Genomic DNA, 27,064 nt, shown 5'->3' with positions numbered 1-27,064 from the left:
TGTTGGAAAATGTGGTGCTGGAAAAACACAGCAGGCCAGGCAGCATCTGAGGAGCAGGAGATTCTCCTGCTTCTCGGATGCTGCCTGGCCTACTGTGTTTTTCCAGCACCACATTTTTCAACTCTGGTACTCCAGCATCTGCAGTCCTCACTGTCTCCTAGTTAATCATGGACAATTTCCAAAAAGACATTTGCATTTATTTTGTACCTTTCGTACCAACCGACGTCTCAAAACATTTTGCAGCTACTGAATATTCTCCAATTGTAGATGCTATTCTAATGTAGGAAACACACCAGCCAAATTGTATATATTTATGTTCCCCAAGTACCAGTATGAGAATGACAAGGTAAAATCTGTGTTTAGTGATGTTAATTAAGGGAAAATGTTAGGAAAAAGTGAGGACTGCAGATGCTTGAGATCAGAGTCGAGAGTGTGGTGCTTGAAAAGCACAGCAGGTCAGGCAGCATCAGAGGAGCAGGAGAATCGATGTTTTGGGCTTAAGCCCTTCATCAGGAAGGGCTATATCAGGCTTATGCCTGAAACGTTGATTTTCCTACTCATGCTGTGCTTTTTCAGCACCACGCTCTCAACTAAGGGAAAATGTTGGCTGGTACACTAGGATTAAGCCCTTTCTCTTTAAACAGAGAAATTAGATCTCTTAAATCCACTTCAGGAAGATGGGGCCTTGATGTCTCAACTGAAAGCAACTCCAACAGTGTAGGCCATTCTCTGCCTTGGCTTTTAAGCTCATTTGCTGACATGGGACTTAAACCCACAAACTTCTGACTTGGAGACGAGAATGTTACCAACTAACTCACAGCTAACGCATGATACAAGACAAAATACCAGAGCACTCTAGTCTTAGATGTGAAACACGCTCACAGATCATCACCAACTGAGATTGTTGAAATTTAGAGTGGATATCAGAAATTGACCATTCTTCTGAAGCTGTGGAATTTATTATATTGGATAAAATAATTATAAACTTTTGCAGTGGTCTAAGAATGCATGTGAAAGGTTTTGGAGATTACAGATGCCAGAAAGTGTATAGTTACATTTTTTTTTTAGTTCTTGACTACTTTTGTTTGTTCCAATAAGTATTCCTGTTTGAATTCAGAGCAATCTGATAATAACCAAATTCTGTAGAATATAAAACTTGACAAAACATAAAGAAGTATTGGTAACAAAATCACTATGCAGAAAATGAATTTTGCACAAATGCAGGTTACTGTAAAGAATTGAGGTGTAAGGAAGACTACTGATGATGGTTCCAAGATGTCGTCTGTGTATTGCAAGCAATTGATTGTAATAAAATTACAACAGATTTAACATGCATTCTCCTACATTGCATTTCAAGTAATGCAAATTGAAAATGTGAATCTCCAAAAAAAAAATGTGAATTGCAGAAGTTAAATGTGAATAATTGAAAGCCCTATTTCTTTAGAGTCATAGTCTACAGCATAGAAACAGATCCTTTGGTCCAACCAGTCTGAGCTGACCATAATCCCAAACTAAACTATCCTACCTGCCTGTGCTTGGCCCATATCCCTCCAAACATTTCTTATTCATGACTCTAAGAAAATTAGAAGTAAAATTAGAAATAAACCTGAATCTTGGGAGCAGCTGCAATACCCATGCTACACTCAGTCCACCGTTTTCGAATCTCATGTCGGTTATTCCACTGGGTTTGGTTAAGACTTCAGTTGTTAGTATCTATAAATATGGGAAGGCTAATTGGATGTATTTTAGTATCTGTTTCTTCCAATATAGATCTTACTGCAAGGTTAGTTGGAGGTATACCTGGAGATTTGATCAAATTGTATTCTGACCATATGACATGTTTGATCTCACAATATAATTCCATGCCTTGGAAGAATGTTCCTGAATTCACTCCAATCCCATATGGCTAAGAATGTTAGTGTGCAGGTACTAAGACCTAAGAGGCTATTTTTGCAGAGAGAGTGAAGAAGAGGGAAATGTGAAGGAGTGTGATTCACAGAGGGGAAAGTCAGCGGAGGAATGAAATTCTGGTTCTACTATTAATGGTTATTAGTGCAAGTTCAATGAGTTAGCAATAATATTAGAGATAACGGTCACATTTCCTTCATACCAACCACTAATGCAATAACCCACTGAGGGTTTGATATAACTGATTTCCAACATTTTTGCAAAAGATAAGGTCAAGTTTCAGGTTATTGTCACTTTCAATAGACTTCATCTGTCTCTTTGGATTCTGAACTCCATTCTGGTTACATATCGATGTCACATTCTAAATTGGGAGTCTTGGTCAAAACTAAGAGTTTTTGTAGTTGGAGTTTACATGTCAAAAACTGCAAAATATTTGCACAAAGGACAGCGAGCTTGGTTTCTGAGGTAATTCTCAGAGAGTACATCATCCTAAACTTGGTTTGCACCAACATTTCTAAATCGTTTCTTGAGCTCCGACTCAATAAAGGAAGCAGTCATTTGTTCCTTAATGATTGTGCTCTCTACTTTGGTTACATTGTTTCCACCTACCACCCCCCCACCCATCATCAAATATTGTAACCCATGCTCAAATATATGTCCTATGCCTTTGACAATAATGTTTTGCCTCTACTTCAAAAGTTACGTGAAATATATCACTTGAGGAAGTTTTCCCTGCCCTAATGAGAATCCTTTGTTTCCATTCCCCATTCTCCCATCATTGAAAATATCATTCACAGTTCACCCACGGTATGGTCCTCAGGCTTCCAATCCTTTAACTGACTATACTTTTGCCTGTGCCATTCCCATACACCACTTACAGCCGCTGTGCCTAGCTCTCATAGGAAATGCTGGCTTTTCAGGTGAAGTGTGGACCATTGTGACATGAAGTTTAAAATCATTGATGAGTACAATCACTGACCTCACAGGCTGCCAAAAGCAGCAATTGGTGGTGGCGGTTGGGAGTAAAATTCATTCTGAGATGGTTGAGAATCCTATATTGTAATTGTGAATGCTGGGAAAATTGCTAGATCCAATTATTTATTTTCCTGTAGGAATGTGCAGATGCTGGATGGTGGGAAGGAGAAATCAATGGTAAACGGGGCGTTTTTCCAGATAACTTTGTGAAGCTTCTGCCACCTGACTTTGAAAAAGAGGTAAGTACCTTTCTGCCACTTGTAACTTTGAACTAGCATTCTTCCTCTGCTTTTTAAAGGCATCAGGCTTATGAAAATGTGCAATTTAATTTATACCCAAAAGACCACAGCATGTTGAATTAATTATTATACGGTACAGCACCATCTGTTCTCTTAAGTCTGCTGAGACTCTACTTGGAAAGTGGTATTTTCTTGGCAAGAAGCTGAGTCTTGAGCAGTTCTTGAAATGAGATTCTGGGTGGGGTGTGCAAATATACTAGTATAATAAAGTCTCTAAGCAATATGCTGATTTTCTTAATTTGATTGTATTCTCCCTGAATATTAAGAAAAGTTAAATATTTGATCATTTCTAATTCTCCACAGTGCTTTTAATAATTTATAATGCAGTAAAACTGGACTTGAATTTATATTACAACTGATAATTTAGTGTTGTCAGGAACTGTGATCATTGGAAACATGGAGACACTGAAGGCTATGGTCCTAAAACTTTAACCATTTGCTGGCTCCAAACTTACCCAATGCTACTTCAGTGAATAGGAATTAGGTGTCAAAAGGAAGGAAAAAACAAGGGCTCGCTGCAGAACCCAGATGTCCAAAATCCAAGAAAAACGACAAAGGAAAAGCAGTGGACATAAATAGAAAGGAAATGAAACTAGCATCTGAATCAATACAGCAGGGAAATGCATGTTTGGCAAAGAAGAATGCAAGAAAATACTAACTGGAGAGCTTATTTGAGCTGAAGTGTCTTTCATGTGGGAATTACTCTGGAGAGTCACAATCATGAGATGTAAAAAGGGAAATATTTCGAGCGAATAAGTAGATGGATGCTTGGATTTGTTAAGGTACAACATGTAAAGCTACTTAATAAGATAAAGGCCATGATGTTAGGAAAAGGATATCTGCATTGAGTATTGGCTAAATAGAAGACCGAGTGTGCTATCCAGATCTGTAATGAGTTGACTGCTATAAAAATATAATACAAAAATATTTGAGAACACAAGTAGTGAGGATGGCATAATGAGTCTAAATAGGGATATAGATAGGTTAAGTGTGTGGGCAAAAGCTTGGCAAATGATATCTAATATATGAAAGTGAGGGTTATGTATTATGGCAGGAAGAATGGAAGAGCTGAAGCGATGAAAGACTGCAATAAGTTACAGATCAGAGGAATTAAATGTCATTGTGCATGAAACCTCTTAAACTAACTTCTAAGTTCAGCTGGTAATCGGGAAGGCAAATAAAATATTTAAAGGCAGTGGAGTATAAAAATAGGGACATTTTGCTAAAATTATACAGGGCACTGGTCAGACCATAGCTGGAATACTGTGAAAATATTTGGGCCCCTTATCCAAGGAAAGATTGGTGGCAGTCCAGAGGAGATTCTCTAGGCTGATATCATGTATGCAGGGACCGTCTTATGAGGAGGGCTTGAGTTGTTTTGGACTTAATCTCCTAGACTCCAATGAATGCAAGAGGAGACCTTATTGAACATGTAAGATTTTTAAGGTGCTTGATAGGGTCATTGAGGAGGAGTCCTTCTTGTAAGGAAATCTAGGACTAGAGGGCATTATTGCAGAACAAGGGACAGTCCACTTAAGACAGAGATGAGGAGGATTTTTTTTCTCTCTGAAGTGGTAAGTCTGTGTAATTCTTTATTGTAGAGTCTGGGTCACTAAGTATATTCCAGGCTGAAATGGACAGATTCTTAACGAGTAAGGGCATCAAGGGTTCTGAGTTAAAGGTAGGAAATAGGAGTTGAGGTTTATCAGATGAGCCCTGATATAGAACATAGAACATTCCAGCGCAGTACAGGCCCTTCGGCCCGTGACGTTGCACTGACCTGTAAAATCAATCTGAAGCCCATCTACCTTCACAATTCCATTTTTGTCCATGTAACTATCCAATGACCATTTAAATATCCTTAAAGATGGCAAGATCATTGAATGATGGGGTGGACTCAATGGGCTAATATCCTGCCTCTGCGCTTACATCTTACAGACAGTATCCATTTGCTTTATTAACTGAGGCAAAGAATATGAGAGCCAGAGGTTTATGCCAGAATTGTATAAAACATTATTGAGGCAAAATTATAGCACACCTTATAATTCTGGTCACCACGTTACAGGAAGAATGAAATTGCACACAAGAATATACAGACCAAGTCTACAAGGACCTTAACAGAATTAAAATATTTTAGCTGCAAGGGCAGATTGCATAGGCTGGAATCTTTTTTGAACAGGAGGCTGAAGGGAAATTTAATTGAGATTTATAAAATTGAGGGATTTAGAAAGAATGGATGGAAAGCATCTATTCTCAAAAGTAGAGGGGTCATTGTATATTAATATAACAGGATTAGAAGAAAGTTTTTAGAAGGAAGATGCTCGAGCTCTTGTGACAGTCATAATGTCCCTACCTTTGAGTCGGGATGTCTGGCACACTTTGAAAGGATGGCCATGTAAGGAACACCATTACGTTTTTTAGAAACCTGCAATATACATTTGAAGTGCTGTAACCTATAGGACTGTTGGCAAAAACTGGAAGGTATGTTCAGCCTTGGTAACTCTTTATCGGCAATAACAAACACAATTGGCTGAATGGCTTCTCCAGTGCTACAATTTTTTTGTATTTGTGTTTCTAACATTCGTATATGGTGCTGTGAAGTACAACAGAGAAAACTATTTGCTTTTGAAACATGATCTGCCTAGTTTCCTGTTTTTGGGTGCTGTTAGCTGCAACAGGTTGTGGGGTTATAGAGGAAAATAAAAGCAAAACATGAAGCTTATTTCAAATGAGACCCAAAAGTTCCATTTCTTTAACCTGAAGCGTTTGTTTTCCCAAAACTTTATTTTGACTCCAACTTTGGATTGTCAGGCCAGGTAGGGGAAGGAATATGGATGTTTGTGTGGAATAGTTGGCTGATTAGCATAATATGTGATTTTTGTTTGTGAATGAGTTGCTTGGATTTTTTGCTTACTGTTTCTTATCTTTTAGTGAGTAAGTGGTTCATTTAGATTATATTGACATATTACAAGTGCTCAACTTCCAACACATTGTGCTGTTGAAGGGAGATTAAGGTTCAATCAGCTTTAAAATAAATCCACCCCCACACACCAACCCACCCTCAAAGTAAGGGACCAGTTTAGAACTGATTTCACATTTATTTGTAAAGGGGAAAAAGAGAGAGAGAGTTTATACTGATTTGGCTGCTTAGTACTGCACATAGCAATTGGGTTGAGGCAGCCTAATCTCATCTAAATTGGTAGTCGATAGAGATTTGTAATGTTAACATAATGGGATAAATTTTGATCTAGCTCCGAGCTGGAACTGTGCATTTTCACACATGTCTGGATGCTGGAGACCCAGCGTGCTCTATCTGGATAAAATCAGTTAGCCAGGGAACATGTGTGGGACTCTGTTAGTTCAGCTGTTTATTCAAATGGCCTCCAGTAAAATAAAGTTGGTTACTGAACTTCAGTGATCCTATTATAAACGAATCTGTAGACGTATGAAGTTTTAAAAATTAGCCACTAACTATATGCACGGTGCAATCATTCTGCAGTGTTGTCACTGTGCTATGTTTGTAAAATGCAGAAGATGAATTATATGCTTCTGAGTTTTCATTTTATCCCAATTGAAACTATTTTGTACTGAAACAGCGTTGAGCATTTCTATGCTATCTGATGTGCCATTTTTAAATATCTAGGCTGATCTAGTCAGGATGTTACACCATCAGTACTGGCTGGATTTGTTTGGTTCTGCCAAGTCATTGTCTACTGTTTTTTTTTTGACAGTCTGTATTGGGATCTTAAACTGATTATATGCTTATTGATATTAACTTGCATTTTTTTTCCCTTAGCGACCCAAGAAGCCTCCACCCCCTTCAGCTCCAACTGTCAAGCCATTGTCAGGTAATATTTATTGGTTATAAATTATTCTAATTTGATGAAGTTCAAATCAATGTGAAATATACTTACTGCAACTGAGCAAGCCTTTTGATCAAAATAATTGCATCAAATCTGGACAATCCTGTTAAAGTTTACTAAAAGGTAGCAGCAAATAATCAGAACTTCAGAAATTGTACATAAATGTTCTCTAAACTTGGTAGTCTGTAACATTTAATGGTTAACTTGATATATTTTGATAAAAGGATTTGCAAATTATCAAATTCTTTTCCATTAATTTATAAAAATAGCAAAGTTTAACATTTTTGTCAATTAACTACTTGTCAAAAATTCATTTGTGAAAAGGGAAAATGTAGGGTCATCTCATGTGATCTTGAGTTCATGCTACTAATCTTTGTGCTTAGTTCCTGTTTTCTATTTTCTCCAATTTGATTTTGTGAGCTTGCAGAACAGCAGCTAATAACAACAATTTGAAAGTTGTGCAGGGGAATCTCTATTATCTGAGTGAGATGAGCGGGCACTATTTCATTTGGATAATCAATTATTTGGTTAATCAATTTAAATGCCTTTTCTCTGGGACTAAGAGTTTTTAAAATCTGCTCCCTGTTCAGGAGACTAGCAGCAGCACACAGCATGTGCGTCCCTGTCCAACACTGCACCCCCACCCCCAAGAACACTGTGCAAGCCCCCGCCCTCAACCCCGTCCAACATCGAGCCCCCCCCCCCCCCCCCCACCCTGTGTGCTCCACCCCCTCTCCGGGGCAGCTGGACTGTACAGCAACAACAACAACACAGCTGCTGCTATTGCGGCTGCCTTTGTGGGGTAAGTCTCCAAATAGCGTGCGCGCACAGCCAAAGCCACACAAATTGTAACTGCAGCTTTTGACAGGTTCCACATTTGCCCTGTACAGGACAATGTTGGAGACTATCTGGAGAAGGGGGGTTTAGGGTGCACCCCTCTGTAGAACTCCAGGGAAAGTGTGGGGAGAGGGAGAAGGCAGGAGGTCAGTCATTTGGTGGTGGTACCTGTTTAAGCACTGTAAACAAAAGATGCGATCACTGTTGGAAACACTTCTTTGATGTAATGTTTCAACTGGGATCTTGAGATCTCCTTCGGCTAATCCGAGTTTTAGATAATTGGTATTCGGATAATCGAGGTTCCTCTGTAAATGAATAAGTAATAAGTTGTAAACTTATGTTAGAAGACAAGGAAATGAATAATAGATTTGTTTTCACAATTTAATTGCTACTGACACAAATTGGGAAATAACTTCATCGCACTTTAGAGGTGTGCCATCTAGTGGGCCATTATCTTTAGTGATGATTTTTTAAAAAATGAACTTCACCCTTCTCCCTACCTCCCTCCACTTGCTGCCTTCCCTCTCTCTCCTCTCTTTCACTCCCTTCTGTCTCTTACCTCTCTTCCTCCTCTCCTCTGTGTTTTCTAATCCCTCCTCCCTCACCCTTTCTAACTCCTCTTTCAATTTCCTTCCTTCTCTCCTTCCTTTTCACTGTCACCACTCTTCCTGTTGTCTGTCCCCCACGCTCGCTCGCTCTCTTTCTTTCTTTCTCTCTCTTCCCCCCCCCACCCCCCCCCACCAAAAAAAAACAAAAAAAATCAGGACTGTTGTAAGAGATGACCTAAGCTTGGATGATGTGCAGTCCATTTGGATGGAGATAGATAACAGCAAGGGAAAGAAAACATTGTCAGGAGGATTGTGTATATACCCCCAAACAGTAATCATATGATAGGAAAGGGTACATAGGGTCATAGAAATGTATAGCATGGAAACAGACCCTTCAGTGCCGACCAGATATCCTAACCTAATCTAGATTAGATTCCCTACAGTATGAAAACAGGCCCTTCGGCACAACCAGTCCATGCTGCCTTTCCAAAAAGTAACCCACCCAGACCCATTCCCCTCTACTCATGCACCTGACACTATGGGCAATTTAGCATGGCCAGTTCGCCTGACTTGCACATCTTTGGACTGTAGGAGGAAACCAGAGCACCCGGAGGAAACCCACACAGACACGGGGAGAAAGTGCAAACTCCACACAGTTGCCCAAAACTGGAATCGAACCTGGGGCCCTGGCGCTGTGAGGCAGCAATGCTAATTACTGAGCCACCGTGCCACCCTTAATCTAGTTCCACCTGCCAACAGGAAACACTTATTGGGCACAAAATGACACTTGAGCACAAAATATTTATCATACAATATATTTATACAGTATGGCTAGTTTGCACTTATCTATTTTATAACTATCAATGTTTTGGTCATCTTTAGGTAATATCTAAAATTCTTTCACTCCTAATATTTTGGTAATAAGGCTCTTCTTTTAACCTAATATTATTTTTAAAGTCTTTAGTTAGATACATTGAGTTTCTTTTCATGAGCAGCTTTTGATTTCAAAGCAGTGTAGGTATATTGAGAATTAAAAAATAATTGCCCATCATTGTACCTTTCAATCAAACTTACCAATGCACCTCATCCAATTCATCCTTCATACCCATTCAGACTTGTGTTTCACACTCAAATGCAGTATAAAATTTCATCACATTATGATCAGTTTTACATTGAGGTCACATCAATAAATAATAGAAGCATGTGAAAAGAATAGGTCAATAATTTGAATCTTCATGTTGATTGGGTCACTCAAGTTGGAAGGGGTAGCTTCAATGGTAAATTCATAGTGCATTAGGGATAGTTTCCTAGAGCAATGTGTAATGGAGCTAACCAGGTAACAGGTTAACCTGCATCTGGTATTGAGGATGGTTTAGTAAATTACCTGCGAGTGAATGATCCTCTAAAGTAGAGATCGTAGTAATGATTTAATTTAATATTCCTGTGTTGGAAACAACTGTATTTAACTTAAGGGAATTAAATGAAACATAGAGTTAGCTGAAGTGGACTGGACAGATAGGTTGGAAGAAAAGACAATTAGCAAACATGGCAGATATTTGACGAAGTAATTTATGAATGTCAGCAAAAATAATCACCAATAAGGTGTAAAGATTCAAAGAGAGGGATAAACCAATCATGGCTGACCCAGGAAGCTGAGTGTATATTTTTTCTTTCAACTTTATACTAGGAGGCAAAAGTCATTGATAGGTCTGAACACTGGAATAAATTCAGAATCCAGCAAAGGAGGGCTAAAAGGGTAAAAATAGAGAGAAAATAAACCACGAGAGCAAACTACTGAGAACATAAGAGCTTCTTTAAATATATCAAATGGTCAATAGTGGTCAAAGTGAATATAAGCCCTGTTAAAAAATAAATAAATAAATCTGGAACAAAGCCAGAGGGAGCAAGGAAATGGCAATGGAGTTAATGGGGTCAACCTTTAGGGTGGAAGATACTTCGAACACTTCATTAATTCTTCCCTGTATTTACTAGTATTAAGTGCCATTACAATCACTGGAGAAGTAGTATTAGACACACTTTTATGGGGCTAAACACAAGTCTCCTGGCCCTGATAGTTTGCGTCCGAGTGTCCTGAAGGAAGTAGCTACAGAGCTATGGGATGTAGTGATTGTAATTTTCTGAAAAATATTGAATTCTGTAGCTGTACCAGAGGATTAGAAACCTCCCAATGTGACATCTCTCTTCAAAAACAGAAGGAGGCCAAAAGCAACTAACTATATACTGATTAACCTAACATCTATTGTTGGAAAAATGTTGGAATCAATTATTAAGGAAGTAATAACAGCATATTTGGAAAATTATAATCTAACCAGAGTCAGCATGGTTTTGTGAAAGGGAAATCATATCTGATTAATTTATTAGAGTTTTTTGAGGAAATCTTAACCAGAATGGATAGAGAGGAGCTAATAGATGTAATTTGATCTTTCAGAGGTCTTTGACAAAGTACTCACAAAAGTTGTTGTAAGATAAGACCATGATGTTGGAGGTAGTATATTGGTTTGGATAGACAGTTGGCCAATGGGCAGGAAACAGAGTGAGATTTGGGAGTTCTTTTTCAGGTTGGCAATCCCTAACCAGTAGGGTTCCACAGGGATCAGTGCTGAGACTGCAACTATTTACGGGAGGAAGTAAGTGAATATACTGCAATCAAATTTGCAAAAAACACAATGTAGGTGGAAAGGCAGGTTGTGAAGATGATGTGAACTGTTTAGAGAGTTAAGTAATTGGGCAAAAAGTTGAGAAATGGTGCATAATGTCAGAATATGTGAAATTGTTCATTTTGGAAGGGAGAACAAAAAAACTCATTTAAATTAAGAAAACCTGCACAAAGCTGAGCTACAAAGGAACTTGAAGGGTAGTTGTACAGAAAATACAGAAAGCACGCACACAAGTGCAGCAGGTAATTAGGAAAGTGAATGGAATGTTGGCCCTTGTTCCCAGAAGTTAGAGTATAAGACCAGGGAATTCCTACTGCAATTGTACAATATGCTGATGAGACCACATCTGGAGTACTGAGAACAGTTTTAGTCCCCTTATTGAAGGGTAGAGAATCTGTGGTATTTACTGCAGAAGGCTGTTGATGCTTGGTCGATAAGTATATTCAAGATATTTTTAATCAGTAAAGGATTCGAGGGTTATGGGAAAAGGCAGTGAGATAGAGTTGAGGATTATCGGATCTGCCATTATCTCATTGAATGGTGCAGCAGATTCAATGGACTGAATGGCCTGTTCCTGTCCTGGCTTCTAACTATTTTATTGGTACCCTTGGCTTCCTAATCACTAAAAGTAAGTCACTTCAGGAGTCAGTAAAATGTCTAACCCATTTCTGTAGAACTGGTACCACATATGGGATAGACTGTATGGACTGCAAGTTTTTTTCACTAGAGTAGCACATATTTTGAAGCTTCATAATGACTTTCACTAGTCCTCTTACTCTTTCACCAGTGCTCTGTACGATGACACCCATGGGCGGAGTAGATGCAATAAAGCAAGGCAGAAAATTACAGTAGTGGTACCAAAGTCTAGCACTTCACTGTGTTACACCTAAGGGCTTCATAGAGAATGAAAGAGAGGCTTTTCTTCATTCTGACAATTGTTCATCAAGTGCACAATGTTTCTGGAAGGATAAATGCATGAACTGCTCTGGATTTTTCTAGATTATTTTCCCACTTTATTTCGTTTTTAAAATTGGATTGTTTGTCCTAGTTTCCGGACTACTGCTTCAGGACATAACTGCTACATTAATGTACTGCTCGGTATGTGCCTTTACTGTCATATTTTGGTTTAATTTTCAGGGCTTTTGTATATTATTCAAAATGAATTGAATAATCATACAAAAATTAAAAAAAAATTACAGTGCTATGTGGAAAAGACAAGTGAGTGGGTCCAGCAGAGATGTTCTTGCAGATAGCAACCTCAGATATGACAGACTGCATGCCCTCTCCTGTGCTGAAGTCATTTGGTAATTCTCTGATTTAGAGAAGGCATCTAGTGCTGTCATCAAGATAGTCAGGAAGCAGTATTTTGTAGGCACTGAGTTCAGCAACACTGGAACATCAGTTGGGGTCAGTTTATGCCAGTAAGATTAAACCAATTGAAATACATAAAGTGTAATTAAAGTACCATTTTATGTCACCCAGATCTATGTAAACTCACTACTTGTTAATCATTTCTGACACCAGAAGGTTAAACTGTTTGGTTAGAACTGTCCTGTTCTAGTATTCTTGCAATGCAAACAGGCAGGCACTGTTGATTTATAGGAAAGCTGATTTGTCCTCACGAACATTGTGTTCCAAATTCCTGTAGTAAGCTGCAGTAATGCAACCAATTAACTAAATGTTTCACGATATAAAAGGCATAATAAGCTGTACAGAAGTAGAACCCAATTTCACTGACTCATTTCAGAGACATTTCTTTCTTTGATTTTATTTAAAACTCCGCTTTGAGGTAATTGCAATTGAAAATGTGTGTTTTTGTAGATTCTATGGAATAGTGTGGGAAATAAAATCTGCCTCAGCAACTTGCAATATAATGAGTCTAATACTTAAATGAAGTATCTGAACATTTAGTTATGAACAGAAATGCATTTTTTCCTCAATTGAAACCAACGGCAGAACATAACTTGGCCCAGTTGATGAGCAGATTGAATGGAGTTCTGTATGATGACACCCATGGGCAGAATAGTTTCAATAAAGCAAGGCAGAAAATTACAGTAGTGGTCCCAAAGGGTAGCAGTTCACTGATGTGTTACACCTAAGGGCTTCATAGAGGCTTTTCTTTGTGCACTTGATGAACAATTGTCTGAATAATGTTTCTGGAAGGATAAATGCATGAGCTGCTCTTGATTTTTCTAGATTATTTTCACACTAATAGCTTCTGTAACAAAATATATGGTGCTTTTTGGTTTGCTAGGATCCAAATTCGATGGTTTGCTAGTGGACAAAAAGAATGAAGCAAAAAGAATGCCTCCTGAAAGACCGGACTCCCTCCCGACCAGAATAGAGGACAAAGGTATGAAACTTGCTGCCTGTTTTCATCTTGGTTTTGGGATGTAATGCATCCGAGATGCATTGAGATATGAAACAGTAGCAATTTTTGCTATCTAAGGCTACTTGCATCACTCAGAAGAAGCCAATGCATGATTTTTCAGTTGCTGTTAATGTAGCTGCAGAAACTAAGCAAATTTAAGCTACACTTTTTTGTCTGATCAAATCAGGGTTATCTGAATGTGGATGGAGATATTTATAACAGAAGACATCATTGTTCTAGAAAATACATTCTGAATGATCAATACCGTAAACCAGAGAGTCCTCATGGATCCAGAAATCCTAAGGGTGTGTGGTTAAATTAAACAAATAACTATCTGACTTAAGCTATCCTCATAGTTTAATGCTTATTACTTTGGTAATTCTGCTGCATCCTTTCCAAAGCTTGCATATCATTCCTGAGATTTAGTGCCCTGAACTGGATATTGTCCCCTAACTGCTGTAGGAGCAAAACCATGTGGGTGTAGTGTAACGTCCATCCCTCTGTAATCCTGCCCCCTTGAGATAAATGCCAACATTAAATTAGCATTTAGCTTTTTTTAATAACGGTTCATAATTTCTAGTTTTACCTAAATGTGACTCCTCTTGCATCAGATTGACTGACTCTGACTCTGACTCTGACTCTGAATTGGCTAAGCTAAGCAGTTAAACTATTACCAGCAGTTGCTGCTCCCTTCTCAGGTTAATAAGTGCTGGCTTTGTCCACATTTTAATAGTTTTTAAAAAATAGCATGCTGAGTATGTCTTAGAAGGTTGTAGACTGCTGGTTTTGCATATCTTTAAAATGTTGTGGTACTCTCCGAACTACTTCCCTACCACCCTTGTGGAAGCAGAGCCTGTAAGTTGTTTTGAGGTGTCTGGGCAATTCCTCGAGACCCTTGAATATTAAAGTATATGTTTAAAAATGGGGCAGGTTAGAATGAAACTGGAAAATTACAACTGTTGGTACAGTTTGAAGGTTCATGTGTGCTATTTCTGTAATTTTATATTCTGATTTCTAAATCGGGCTAGTTCATTGTGAGCATGTAACTGAATGCAAAAATAACTGCATCATACCAGCATGCTAATTATTTTTCAGACAGTATAAGCTGAATACATTAATGTGTGTTAGTATATTTGATTGTTAACCAGAGCAACCTTTCTAATTTCCTGTGCCAACGGTGAGATCTTCAAATGGTGTCGCGCTGGTTAGTACTGCTGCCTAACAGAGCCAGGGATCTGGGTTTGATTCCATCTTCGGGTGACTGTGTGGAGTTTGCACATTTGTCCCATGTCTTCATGGGTTTCCTTCAGATGCTGTAGTTTCCTCCCACAGTCCAAAGATGTGCAAGGGGTTAAACGTCACAAGTTTGGAAGGTGCAGTTGAAGGAGCCTTCGAGCAACAGTATTGCTTCTTACTGTTGGTACATATTGTTGCAGTTATTTATTGTGAAGGTATTGAATGTGGTGGTAGATGAGCTGCCGGTCAAGTATGCTGTTTAGTCCTCATAATGTCTAGCTTCTTGAGTGTTTGTTGAAGTTGCACTCATCCAGTCCAATAGAGAATATTCCATCACACTCCTGACTTGTGTATTGTAGATGGTGGACACTGGGGAAAGAGGAGGCGAGTTGCTCATCACAAACGCAGTTCAATTTCTGGTCAATGGTACTCCCCCAGGATGTTGATTGTGGAGGATTCGAGCAATAGTTAGATTCTTTTCAGGTTTGAGTTGTTTATTCCCCAATACTTAGCTGATACAAATTTTTTTATTGGAGAGGAGCTCGCAGGGATTGATTGGAGTAGTTTGCAGACAAGTGGGAGGCCTTTAAAAATTAGATAACTAGAGTTCAAAGTCCTATGTGTTCCTATGAGGGTAAAGGGAAAGGTTGGCAGGAATAGGAACCTTGGACGTAGAGAGATATCGAAGCTTTAACTAGAAAAAAGGAGACGTGGCTCAGATACAGGCAGCTGAGATCGAGGGAATCCCTGGAGGTATGCAGGGAAAACAGGAGTTTACTGAAGAAGGAAATCAGGAGGGCAAAAAGGGGACACCAGATAGCCTTTGGCTGAGAAGAGCAGGGTGAATCCAAAAAGGCACTTCAAGTATATTAAAGGAAAAAAAAAACTAGAGAGAGAGAATAGGACCCCTCAAGGACTGCAGGAGATGGGTGAGGTTCTCGATGAATATTTCTCCCCTGTTTACCATGGAGAAAGACATGAAGACTTGGGAACTTGGGGAAGTTAGTGGTGATATCTTGGGGACAGTCTGTATGACAGTAGAGCTGGTGTTGGATGCATTATAATATATGGTGGATAAATCTCCTGGTCCTGACCAGATATATCCAAGGACACTGCAAGAGGCTAGAGAAGAAGTTGTGGGGGCCCTGGCTGATACTTTTGTCTCATCATTCGCCAAGGTGAGGTCCTAGAAGATTGAAGGGTAGCGATTGTTGTCATTATTCAAGAAGGGCTGCAAAGAAAAACTTGGTAAGCTTAAATCTGTGGTGGAGAAGATCAGATGTACATGCATTTGGAAAGACAAGGTTGATTAGGAGTAGTCAGAATGGCTTTGTGTGTAGGAGATCATGCCTCATAAATTTGCTCGAGTTCTTTGAAGTGACCAGGAAGGTTGATGAGGACAGGTTGGTAGATGTATATGGATTTCAGTAAGGCCTTCGATAAGGTTCCACATGGTAGGCTGTTCTGGAAAGTTAGATTGCATGGAATCTAGGGCAAATTGGATATAATATTGGCTTGATGGTAGGAAGTAGAGGGTAATAGTGGAAGCATTCTTGTCATATTGGAGGCCTGTGACTAGTGGAGTGCCTCAGGGGTCAGTGCTGGGCCCATTAGTGTTGATCTCTATATCAATGAATTGATGAGAATAAAGAAGGTGTGATTAGAAAGTTTACAGATGACACTAAAATGGGTGGTCTTGAGGACAGTGAGAAAGGTTATCAGAAATTGCAGCAGGACCTTGATCAGCTGGGGAAGTGGGCCGCGAAATGACAAATGGAGCTCAATATAGGTAAGTGTGAGGTCTTCATTTGGAAAGTCAAATCAAGGTAGGGGTTTCATGGTAGGACCGTAAGGAATATAGTGGAACAGAAGGCTCTTGGAGTTCATGGACTTTAGAGTCCAACAGGAATATATAAAAGAGGAGGAGTAGGCCATTCAGCTCTTCAGTTCTCTCCCGAAGAGTTTTGTGGATCAACCTATGGCATGTGGGGTACAGCATTTCAAGAAGGCATCTCTCCATCACCTTCTCAAGGGCCACCTAGGGAAGGCAATAAATGCTGACCAGCCAGTGATGTCCAAGTCCCATGAATAGTTTTTTAAAAAAAAGGTCAGATAACAAGTGCAATCTCTTATCAGTCTGGATCGGTTGGGGGTGGGGGAGCTCCACTGTAATCTGGACAAAGTGTAACGTCCTCTCGGCGTGCTTTGTAAGCTGGGGGAATGGGGTAGTCTTTTGAAAAGGAGGACAAGAACTTTAAGGAAAAGGAAGCTGTCTTTGTACCTGATAGAGCGCAGCTGGATCTCATGCCACAAGTAGTATAGGACCAGATTGACACCTGGTTCTGGTCAGTGAGAACTGGGTGCGGCAGACCATTCTGAAAAATAAAACCATCATTGCAGATGATGCCAGCATTGGATTTGGATGAGAAGGCCAAATGCAGTCTCAGTTTGTTCTCTGTTTTTCCTGGCTATAAATAAAAGCTCTTGCTTGTATGTGATGTTTTATTACTGGACAGTGACAAAATGTGAATCTTCAGGGAGAGTTTTGGGACAAAGCGTATAAATAGAATATACCTAAGGACAGGAAAAGTGTGTGATATGAAGTTTAAACTGTGACTCGGGGAGCAAATGGCATTCTGTGTTCAAGGTGGTGTCAGTCATGTTGGCTATGTACCATGAGCTGAGTTGGTTTGTGGCTGCTGTACCATTATGTTGCTAATGAAGGTCAAGGCTTTGGCAGATATCCACTGAGTGGCATCTGGGAATGGGTAGGTTAAGATGGGGATAGAATCAGATAAGTTGGGTACTATAGAGGCAGATAAGTAGTGAATGAGGTTAGTTTGGTAAGATACCATGAGAAATTTCGCTAAGCCTCATGGCAAAAACCCTGGAAAAAAAATCGACGCAACTGTCATATGAACAATAAAAATAAGATTAAGCTCAATATCTTTTTCTGTAAGGGTGGAAGGGAGAGACAGTGATCATACGATTCACCACTGACTATCCAGTTGAAATCAGCAGTTTAGAATTTCATTGCTGCATGCATATTTAATCAAGACTTTGAATTCTCCATCGTTTGAGAAGTCTAACAATAATGAATGAGGGTTATTCAATTTTAAGCTTTGCATTGACCACTCAAAAACTATATCAAAATCATTAGCTCTGAAAATTGACATTTAAAATCACTTTCTTCAATAATTCAGCCCATGCCTATATTTGTATAAGTTACTGGAGTTTGTAATTTTTGAGAGACGATTTTGGATAGACTATTTAGAGAACAAATTCCTAGCCTTGTGAACAAATAACAGCTGAGAATTTCAGAAATGTTTTTAATGTGGTATTAATTGCATTTTTCTGAGTCCGTGGACTTGGCAAGAATACTGCCACCTCCTAATTCCTAAACTCTAATAGTTGGTCATTGTAAGTCAGTATTACTTTGAGCAGCTGTAAGTTTATTTGAGAAACCACCTTGACTAAGATATACTTGCAGAAAGAATTCTAATCATACTTTTCTACCTTGTTTACCAGGATTGATATTTATCAATTTGTATACTTTTATAAAAGAGAAAATGATTCCAAATTGTTTTGCAGTCTGTTGTGAAGAGTAGGCCCTATAACATTTTGTTTTCTTTTTAGAGGAAAAGTCAGAAAGAGATCAGAAATCTATAGAACTGTCTAAACCCTCAGTACCTGCAATACCACCGAAGAAACCTTTGCCTCCCAAGACCAACTCTTTGAACAGACCAAATACATTGCCTCCTAAAAGGCCAGAAAGACCAGCAGCACCTGCAGCTCATTCCAGGTAGGTTTGTGTCAGTCATTTGATGTATTTCATTTCAGAGCTATCCCAATTTGCTATGACCTATCAAAGACAAATTACAGAGATTGAAATGGTTTGTGTTGTAAAGTGTACTTAAGTTTTTTTTTGTGTATACTTTGCACCAACATCAATTGTATTCGTTTGGCAAATGCCCCAGACACTTCACTGGTATTAAGACATACAATCAAATGCTTGGTCAAAGAGTTGGATTCTTTTCTCAACTTAAGACTGTCGTCTACTTTTACTTTCTTACTCTAGTTTTTAACCTATCTCTTCTCATGTCCTCCTTAGGCTCATCTTTTCCATCAGACCCACCTCCTAATCCTATTCCGACTAGACATCTGATTACCTAACTTCCCCTCCAGATCCCTATGTTCACCAGTAATTGAAATTTATCTTATTCAGTGTTGTCCCTCACGTTTTTTTTAATCTGCAGTAATCCTCCCATCTCCAACAGCTTTTTCGTCTCCAACAGATTTTTCATCTCCAAAGATTTTGAATGTATTGTTATCCTCAGATCTGGACCCATTTCACCAACTTTGTTTAAAAACTTCCAAACTTCCAGTTAGGTTTCTGCCTCTGCCACAGTACCAAATCAAGTTTCATCAAAGTGGGAAATAATGTCCTATTTGACTGTTACAAGAATAGCGTTGTCCTCCCCTTCTCAATCCTCTTGCTTTGTGCAACCTTTGACACAATGGCCACAGTTGGGGATTGGTTGGCTGAACTGACAAGACAGCTGGTTTACGATGCAGAGTGACATTAATAATACGGGTCCAATTCCCTTACCAATAGTGGTCACCATGAAAGCCCTGCCTTCTCAATCGTTCCTATCGCTTGAGCTGTGGTAATCTTAATGTTCAATTCAGTACAAGCCATTTCTCTCTTTGTTCTCTGGGACTTTGGTGACTTTGCCTTTTTTTTTAAAAAAAAACCTTTGACCCCTCCTCATTTTCCAACATCTCTACACTGTAGTGCAGCTGATGAGACTATTCTTTCATTTTACTATCCTTTTCTCTCTGACCATAACCACAGATTTTCTGCTCTGGCACTTTTTTTTTCATTCACTCATAGGACCTGGCCATTGTTGGCTGACCACAATGTGTTGATCGTCCCTACTTCCCCTAGGGAAAGTAGTGGTGAACTGTCTCCTTGAATTGCTGCAGTCCAAGTGCTGTAGGTAGGCCCACAATGCCCTTAGAGAGGGAATTCTTTAATTTTTGACCCAAAGTCAGCAAAGGATTGATGATATATTTCCAAGTCAGGATGGTGAGTGGATTGGTGGGGAACTTGAAGATGGTGGTGTTCCCATGTATCTGCTGACCTTGTCTTTCTGAGTGAAAGTGGTTGTGAATTTGGAAGGTGTTGTCTGAGGATTTTTGGTAAATATCTGCAGTGAATCTTGTAGATGGGCGCACACTGCTGCTGTTGACAGTCTGTGCTGAAGGGAGTGGATGCTTGTGGATGTAGTGCCAGTCAAATGGTGTGCTTTGTCTTGGATGTTATCAAGTTTCTTGAGTGTAGTTGGAGCTGCACCCATCCAGACACATAGGGAGTTTCCCAACTCACTCCTGACTTATGCCTTGTGGATGATGAACAGGTGTTGGAGAATCAAGATGAGTTACTCACCACAGGATTCCTTGCCTTTCACTGGTTCTTACAATTACTATATTTACTTGGTGATTCTATTTGAGTTTCTTGTCAATTATAACCCCAAGATGATGATAGTGGGGGGATTCAGTGAAGATAATACCATTGAATGTGAAGGATTAGTGGTTAGATTGTTTGTTTCTTATTGTAGATGGACATTGCCTGGCATTTGGGTGGTGTGAATGTTACTTGCCACAACACGAACACCTTCATTGTCTGATTGGTTGCAAATAATGCTGCATTGTAAATTGCTGAGGTGGTATTTTGCCAGGTCAGATTTGTCTTGCAATTTGTGCACAGCACATACTTTGGCATTTACCTGACAATAAACAAAAAATGCCCATGTTGTAATGTAACAGCTTCTCTCTAGTCCTCAAAGCACTTACTCTTGGCCACTCCCTGTTTGACATCAATGTGTTCTCCTTTGGGCCTTCAGATGATACTGTCATTTTAGTTTTCATGTTTGCCAAGACATCTAGCTCTTGGCATCAGCACTTCTCTTGACTTTAAGATCTTGATGTATTTGAGACCCGGGTTCATTTCCCGACTCAGGCGACAGACTGTGTGGAGTTTGCACGTTCTCCCAGTGTCTGCATGGGTTTCCTCCGGGTGCTCCGGTTTCCTCCCACAGTCCAAAGATGTGCGGGTCAGGTGAATTTGCGATGCTAAATTGTCCGTAGTGTTAGGTAAGGGGTAAATGTAGGGGTATGGGTGGGTTTCGCTTCGGCGGGTCGGTGTGGACTTGTTGGGCCGAAGGGCCTGTTTCCACACTGTAAGTAATCTAATCTAATCTAATCTAATCTAAAAACTTTTGGCTTTCTTTTAGAGATGCACAGCACTGAAACAGACCCTACGGTCCAACTTGTCCATGCCGACCAGATATCCTTAACTAATCTGGTCCCATTTAACTGCATTTGGACTGTATCCCTCTAAACCCTTCCTATTCATATACCCATCCAGCTGCCTTTTAAATGTTATAATTGTACCAGCCTCCTTCACTTCCTCTAGTAGCTCATTCCATACACATACCATGCTCTGTGTGAATAAGTTGCCCCTTGGGTCCCTTTTAAATCTTTCCCTCTCGCTCTAAACCTATGCCCTCTAGTTCTGGACTCCACCACCCCAGGGAAAAGACTTTGTCTATTTACCCTATCCATGATTTTATACACCTCCATAAGGCCACCTCTCAGCCTTTGCTCCAGGGAACCAGCCTATTCAGCCTCTCCCTTATAGTTCAAACCCTCCAATCCTAGCAACATCCTTGTAAATCTTTACTGAACCCTTTCAAGTTTTACACCATCCTTCTGATATGAGGGAGACCAGAATTGCACACAGTATTCCAAAACTGGCCTAACCAATGTCCTGTACAGCTGTAATATGACCTCCCAACTCCTATATTCGATGCTCTGACCAATGAAGGAAAGCATACGAAACGCTGCCTTCACTATCCTATCGACCTGCGACTCTGCTTTCAAGGAACTATGAACCTGCACTCCAAGGTCTATTTGTTCAGCAGCAGTCTGCAGGACCTTACCATTAAGTGTATAATTTCTGCCCTGATTTCCCTTTGTGGTGTTTTAAAAATTCTGGTTTTGTAACCAAGATAGCACTGGAGAATGGCGACTTTGTACACCCTTCAGTGTACTCATGTGAAAATCTAATTTGAATTCTGTTCCAGTACAGCTACCACACTGATAATTGCTCAGATATATTCTACACAAAAAGCAAGATAAGTCCACCTGACAAATTACTGCCTTATCAGTCTACACTTGATTATCAGTAAAATAGTAGAAGTGGTCATTGACACTGTCATCCAACAGCACTTGCTTCACAATAATCTGCTTGTTGACTGACACTCAGTGGGTTTGAGCCAGAATCACCAGAGCTACTCAGCTCCTTTTTCCAATCTGGACGTAAAGGTGACCTTCAGAGGGGAGTTGAGAGTAACTGCCCTTGACATCAAGGCTGCAGTTGATTTTGAGTGTGGCATCCAGGAGCCCTAGCAAAGCTAGAGACAGTGGGAATACAGAGAAGATGGTTGTGGTTGTTAGAGGTCAGTCAACTCAGTTTCAAATGCAGGAGTTCTTTAAGTGATTATTTACTAATCAACCTGTTAGTACACACCTCTGCAGCAGGTGAGAACCCAGCCTGTCTGGCTTAGAGATAGGGACATTACCACCGCATCACAAGGGCTTTAAGATTTCCTTAGTGTCATGTCTTTTACACAAAAATTTTCAGGTGCTTTCACATTGGCCTTCCCCACTATCATAATGGGCATATTTGCTAATGATTGTGTTATTCAGTGCCACTTGTGACTTTTCAGTTGCTGGAGTACTCAGTGTTGATATGCAGAAAGACATCAACAGTACCCAGGCTTGGACTGACAAATGGCAAGTTACGTTTGCACCACGAAGTGCAGGCCATGACCATCTCCAACCAAATAGAATCTAATCATTCAGTGTTATTACCATTGCTGAATCCTTGAATATCAACACCCTGTGGGGTTACTATTGATCAGAATCTGAACTGGACCAGTCAGACCTAGGTTGCAGACTAGGAATTCCATGTAGAGTAACTCACTGTGTCTCCCCAAAATCTAGCATCTTCTACAAGGCAGAAGTCAAAAGTATGCTGCAGCATTGTCCACTTGCCTGGATGAGTGCAGCTCTCGCAATACTCCAGAAACCTGACACTATCCAAAATACACAGCTCACATATTGGTGTCCCATTACCCACCTTCAACACTGACTCAGTGGCAGGGATATGTACTATCTACAGGATATACCTCACCAAGACACTGTCACTGGCACCTTCCAAACCTGTAATCTTTACATCTAGAACAGCAAGAGGAGCAGATGTGTGGGAACACCACCACTTAGCAAGCTACACGGTATCTTGATTTGGAGCTATGTTGTTGTTCCTTTCCTGTCAAAATTCTAAAACTTACTAACAGCACTACAAGTGGCCCGACATTCTCACAACTCCTGCATTTCAAGAAGCAGCTCACCATCACTTTCTCAAGGGCAGTTAGGGATGATTGTTAAGTGCACATGTAATCAGCAATGCTTTCATCCCATATATGAATCATTTAAAAAAAAGACTACATTTGGAATTATCTAAATGTCATTGCAGTGATTACCTCAAATAGTAAAATCAAAATCCTTGCTGCTTTTGTAACTGCCATTTTAAAATTGATCTTCAAAGATTTGAGAACATACACATCTATCTCACACTTCCTATAGTCAAAAAATTACATTACTTCTTTCATATTATCATTTCAGATTCTACCTAGCAAAATGTATCATTACATACAGCTGCATTGATCTTTAATTTGTCTGCCCAATTCATCAGAAATAGAGGAACCTCGATTACACGAATACCAATTATCCAAAAATCGGATTATCTGAAGGAGATCTCGAGGTCCCGATGGAACATTGCATCAAAGACGTGTTCCCAACAGTGATCACGTCTTTTGTTTACAGTGATTAAACAGGCACCGTCTCCAAATGACTGTCTAACTGCCCTCCCTCTCTCTGTCCCCACACTTTCCCTGGAGTTCTGCACAGGCGTGTACCCTAAACGGACCTCCACCCCGTCCCCGTCCCTAGATAATCTCTCCAACATTGTCCTGTGCAGGGCAAAGGTAGAACCTGTCAAAATGTTGCATGTAAAGAGTTGTGTGTGTGGCTGTGTGCACTATTTGGAGACTTACCCCACAAAGGCAACTGCAATAGCAGCAGTCTTGTTGGTGTACAGTCAGCTGCTCTGGAGAGGGGGTGGATGTGTATGGGGTTGGGGGGCAGGCGGGGGGGGGGGGGGGTGGGTGGTGTTGGATAGGATAGGGGGTGGGGGGCTGGTGTTGGACAGGGTTGGGGGGTGAGGGGAGCGGCAGTGTTGCATGGGGTTTGGGGTGGCGGTGTTGGGCTCGGTGTTGCTTGGGGGTGGGGAGGTGGCCTTGTGGGCTGCAGCAGTCTCCTGAATGTGGAGCAGACTTTAAAAATTCCGAGTTCCAGAGGAAAGGCATTTAGTCGATTAACCGAATAATTGATTAACCGAACAAAATAGTGCCCAACCATCACTTTCGGATAATCGAGGTTCCCCTGTAAATTCCTGAAGTTCAGTCCTATTCTAATTGTTTACCATGTTTTGAAGTTTCTACGTTTGAGTTTTGTATTATCAGCAAAATTATTACATGGTCAGCCATCTCATATCTCATAAATAAATTCGTCAAATTTAGTTTTAGAAATCAATGCTGTCTTTAATATATTTCCCATACTTTTACAAATGCTGGTTACAGCTGTCTGAAAGTTTCCCACCATTGATATTGGTCTGACTGGTCGTTGGTGACCTTTTCAAATGGGTGTAATATTTACAATCCTTCAGTCTTCTGGTACCATAGCCATTTTTAGTTCAGATTTGAAGGTTATGGCTGGACCCTCCTATTTCCTTCATTACCTTGGATACATCTGTTCCCAGTGACTTCTGTTTTAAGCATTGCCAGTCTTTATATACTCTGTTTTTACTTTCATCGTGCCAGTATTGTTACTGACACCACCTACTGCTGTAATGACAGCATCCTCTTCCCCAACGAAGACAAATGCAAAGCATTCACTTAATACCTCCGTCATGACCTCTTCCCTCCACAAGAAAGTCGTCTTTTGAACCCTAAATTTCCCTACCCACTCTTTCTGTGGAATGTATGTATTTAAAGGAAACTTGTTGGATCCCTTTCATGTTAGCCTGTAATCCATTCTCATATTGCATGCCTGTATCTCTCTAACTGCTGCATTTCTATATCTTGCTGTGCTCTCCATGCAGTCATTTGTCCCACAATACCAAAGATTTGCTCTTGATTATACTCCCCTAAGGTGTTATCATCCTTCCTGGTCTGAGAGTGCCACATTCCCAAAGAATTCCTGTTGTTCTTTTGTTGCTGACATGTTGGACACATACTGTCCTTGTCCATTTGACTATCAATGTAATCCTATAAAAAAAAATTGTATTTGATCATAATTATAAGGCATTAAGCGATCAATGAATTCAGTTATTTAGTCTTGTGTGCTATTTCATTATTATTCCTCAGTTTTTATTATTTATTCTAACTTTTAATTATGTTTAGGTTACTCAGACTAAGGACAGCACTTGCTTGTCCAAGCACATCTACATGTTTGCATTTTTTTCAAGGGACGAGGGTTCTAAACTAGTTGATGAATTCCTTCAAAAAACAACACATGGTTATCATTTTCATGGTGAACATATCAAATAAAAAGCTATGTTCTCAAAGTTGGATGGTAACGCTAATAATCCACGCCAACTATGTAAAATGCAAATAAAGTGGTGAAACTACAAGTGAATAACACACTTTAGGCTAAGACAGCAATTGGAATGTATCACTCAACACAGCTTGTGTTTAATGTCATCTTGGTTTCTGGTATGGCCTTTATTGTTTATCTGTGTAATGTATTGCTTACATCAGAAACAAGCTAATATCCTTCTTAATGAAATGGAAAATCCTGGAAGCACTTAAGTCAGGCAGTTGGTGGACAGACAAACTGACATTTCAGTCTGATGATATTTTATCAGAATTCTCTATAGCTGTGCCGATATATCTGCATCAGCATATGCCAAAAGGTTTGAATCTGAAAAATGCAGTAGACCATTCACTGTTGCTGGCTGATGCAATTGGTGCCTAAATATGATACGAAGACTTCTCAAATAATATGATTTTAATGGAAAAAAACTAGGCTGATCCAAATGAAAAGTTATACTAATAATTTATGCATCATTCTATTTATCCTACAGTTAATCAGTAAGTTGTACTGACTGCGGAAGTAGCTGAGGCTGAATAGAGGAAAAATGGATGATTGGGAGTGTGCTTGCAACACACTCGAGGAGCCTAGAGAACATCGCAAACAGTGAGAGCAGGTAGCTCAGTTTAGCTTTACCTAGCTGAGGTGCTAAGGGAGTATAAACACGTACAGGGTGTCTGAACTTGGTATTAATCTTTAAATAGTAAGTTAGTGGTGGTTTACAGTGCGTTTTTCGTGTGCAGTAATCATTCTGAGGTCGTTTTGACTTGGAGGTGACTGTTGTGCTCACATGTCCGAGAAAGTGAAGGGTATCCTCATTAGGGAATAGGTGATGGTTCATCTGCAAACAATTTTCTTTTAGCAGTCACAGGTTATGTGCTTCGTCTATACTTGTTAATTCAAATTTGTTTTTCTAAAAATGTTGCTATAAATACTTGAGGTGTTTTTCCACAATTTCGATTCAAATTGAACAATGGTTGCCAAAAGAACAAACTGCTGTATCACGTGTAAGATTCAGGAAAGCTTCCTGTCCAAGGACCCAACTCCAGCTTCTGTGTAGGTCCAGGTAAAGCAGCATGGGGCACAACAGCCTTCTCATTAAAGGATAAATCTACATTTTCCTTCATTTAGTTACTTTTATTTTATTGGTTATTTGGAAAAATGCTATTTGACTTTGCCAATTAGTGTAAAGTTAGTATATTATTGTGTATAATCCACAATTAGCAATGCACATATGTAGTCTTTTAAACCTGCAATTTAGATTTCAGGACAGTTTCAAGAAATGTTCTACTTTTTAATAGTTTGATTTATACTCTTTCATGTTTGAGTATAAAGCTGTTTCATTGTTAACCAAATCATTAGCCAACAGATACATATGACTAATTTGTAATCCAAATGTGATTCATTGCATATGTCATCGGTAACCAATAAGTTATAGATACTTCCTTTGAGTGTGGGATCCAGATGCTTACATTTATATAATCCATGATTTTTCTAAATGGTGAAATGAAAAGCAGTGTGCGCATGTCCTCAAATGTTATACTTATTTTTCCTGCTTGGTCACTGGTGA

The 27,064-nt window shown here is 39.6% G+C and overlaps 1 protein-coding gene across 2 annotated transcripts in view; it reads left to right on the top strand.

The window, feature by feature from the left end:
• sh3kbp1 (SH3-domain kinase binding protein 1) overlaps positions 1 to 27,064 on the top strand; it is a 162,209-nt gene that overhangs the window by 117,131 nt on the left and 18,014 nt on the right. For both annotated transcript variants that reach the window (XM_060833438.1, XM_060833437.1), the window contains exons 9-12: positions 3,021 to 3,122; positions 6,979 to 7,030; positions 13,363 to 13,461; positions 18,352 to 18,517. In XM_060833438.1, the coding sequence (XP_060689421.1) occupies positions 3,021 to 3,122; positions 6,979 to 7,030; positions 13,363 to 13,461; positions 18,352 to 18,517 (419 nt within the window). The remainder of the gene's footprint in view (positions 1 to 3,020; positions 3,123 to 6,978; positions 7,031 to 13,362; positions 13,462 to 18,351; positions 18,518 to 27,064) is intronic.

The sequence above is a fragment of the Hemiscyllium ocellatum genome, chromosome 12 (genome assembly GCF_020745735.1).
Source record: "Hemiscyllium ocellatum isolate sHemOce1 chromosome 12, sHemOce1.pat.X.cur, whole genome shotgun sequence".
Lineage (NCBI taxonomy): Eukaryota > Metazoa > Chordata > Chondrichthyes > Orectolobiformes > Hemiscylliidae > Hemiscyllium > Hemiscyllium ocellatum.
This window is presented reverse-complemented; position numbering and strand designations above follow the sequence as displayed.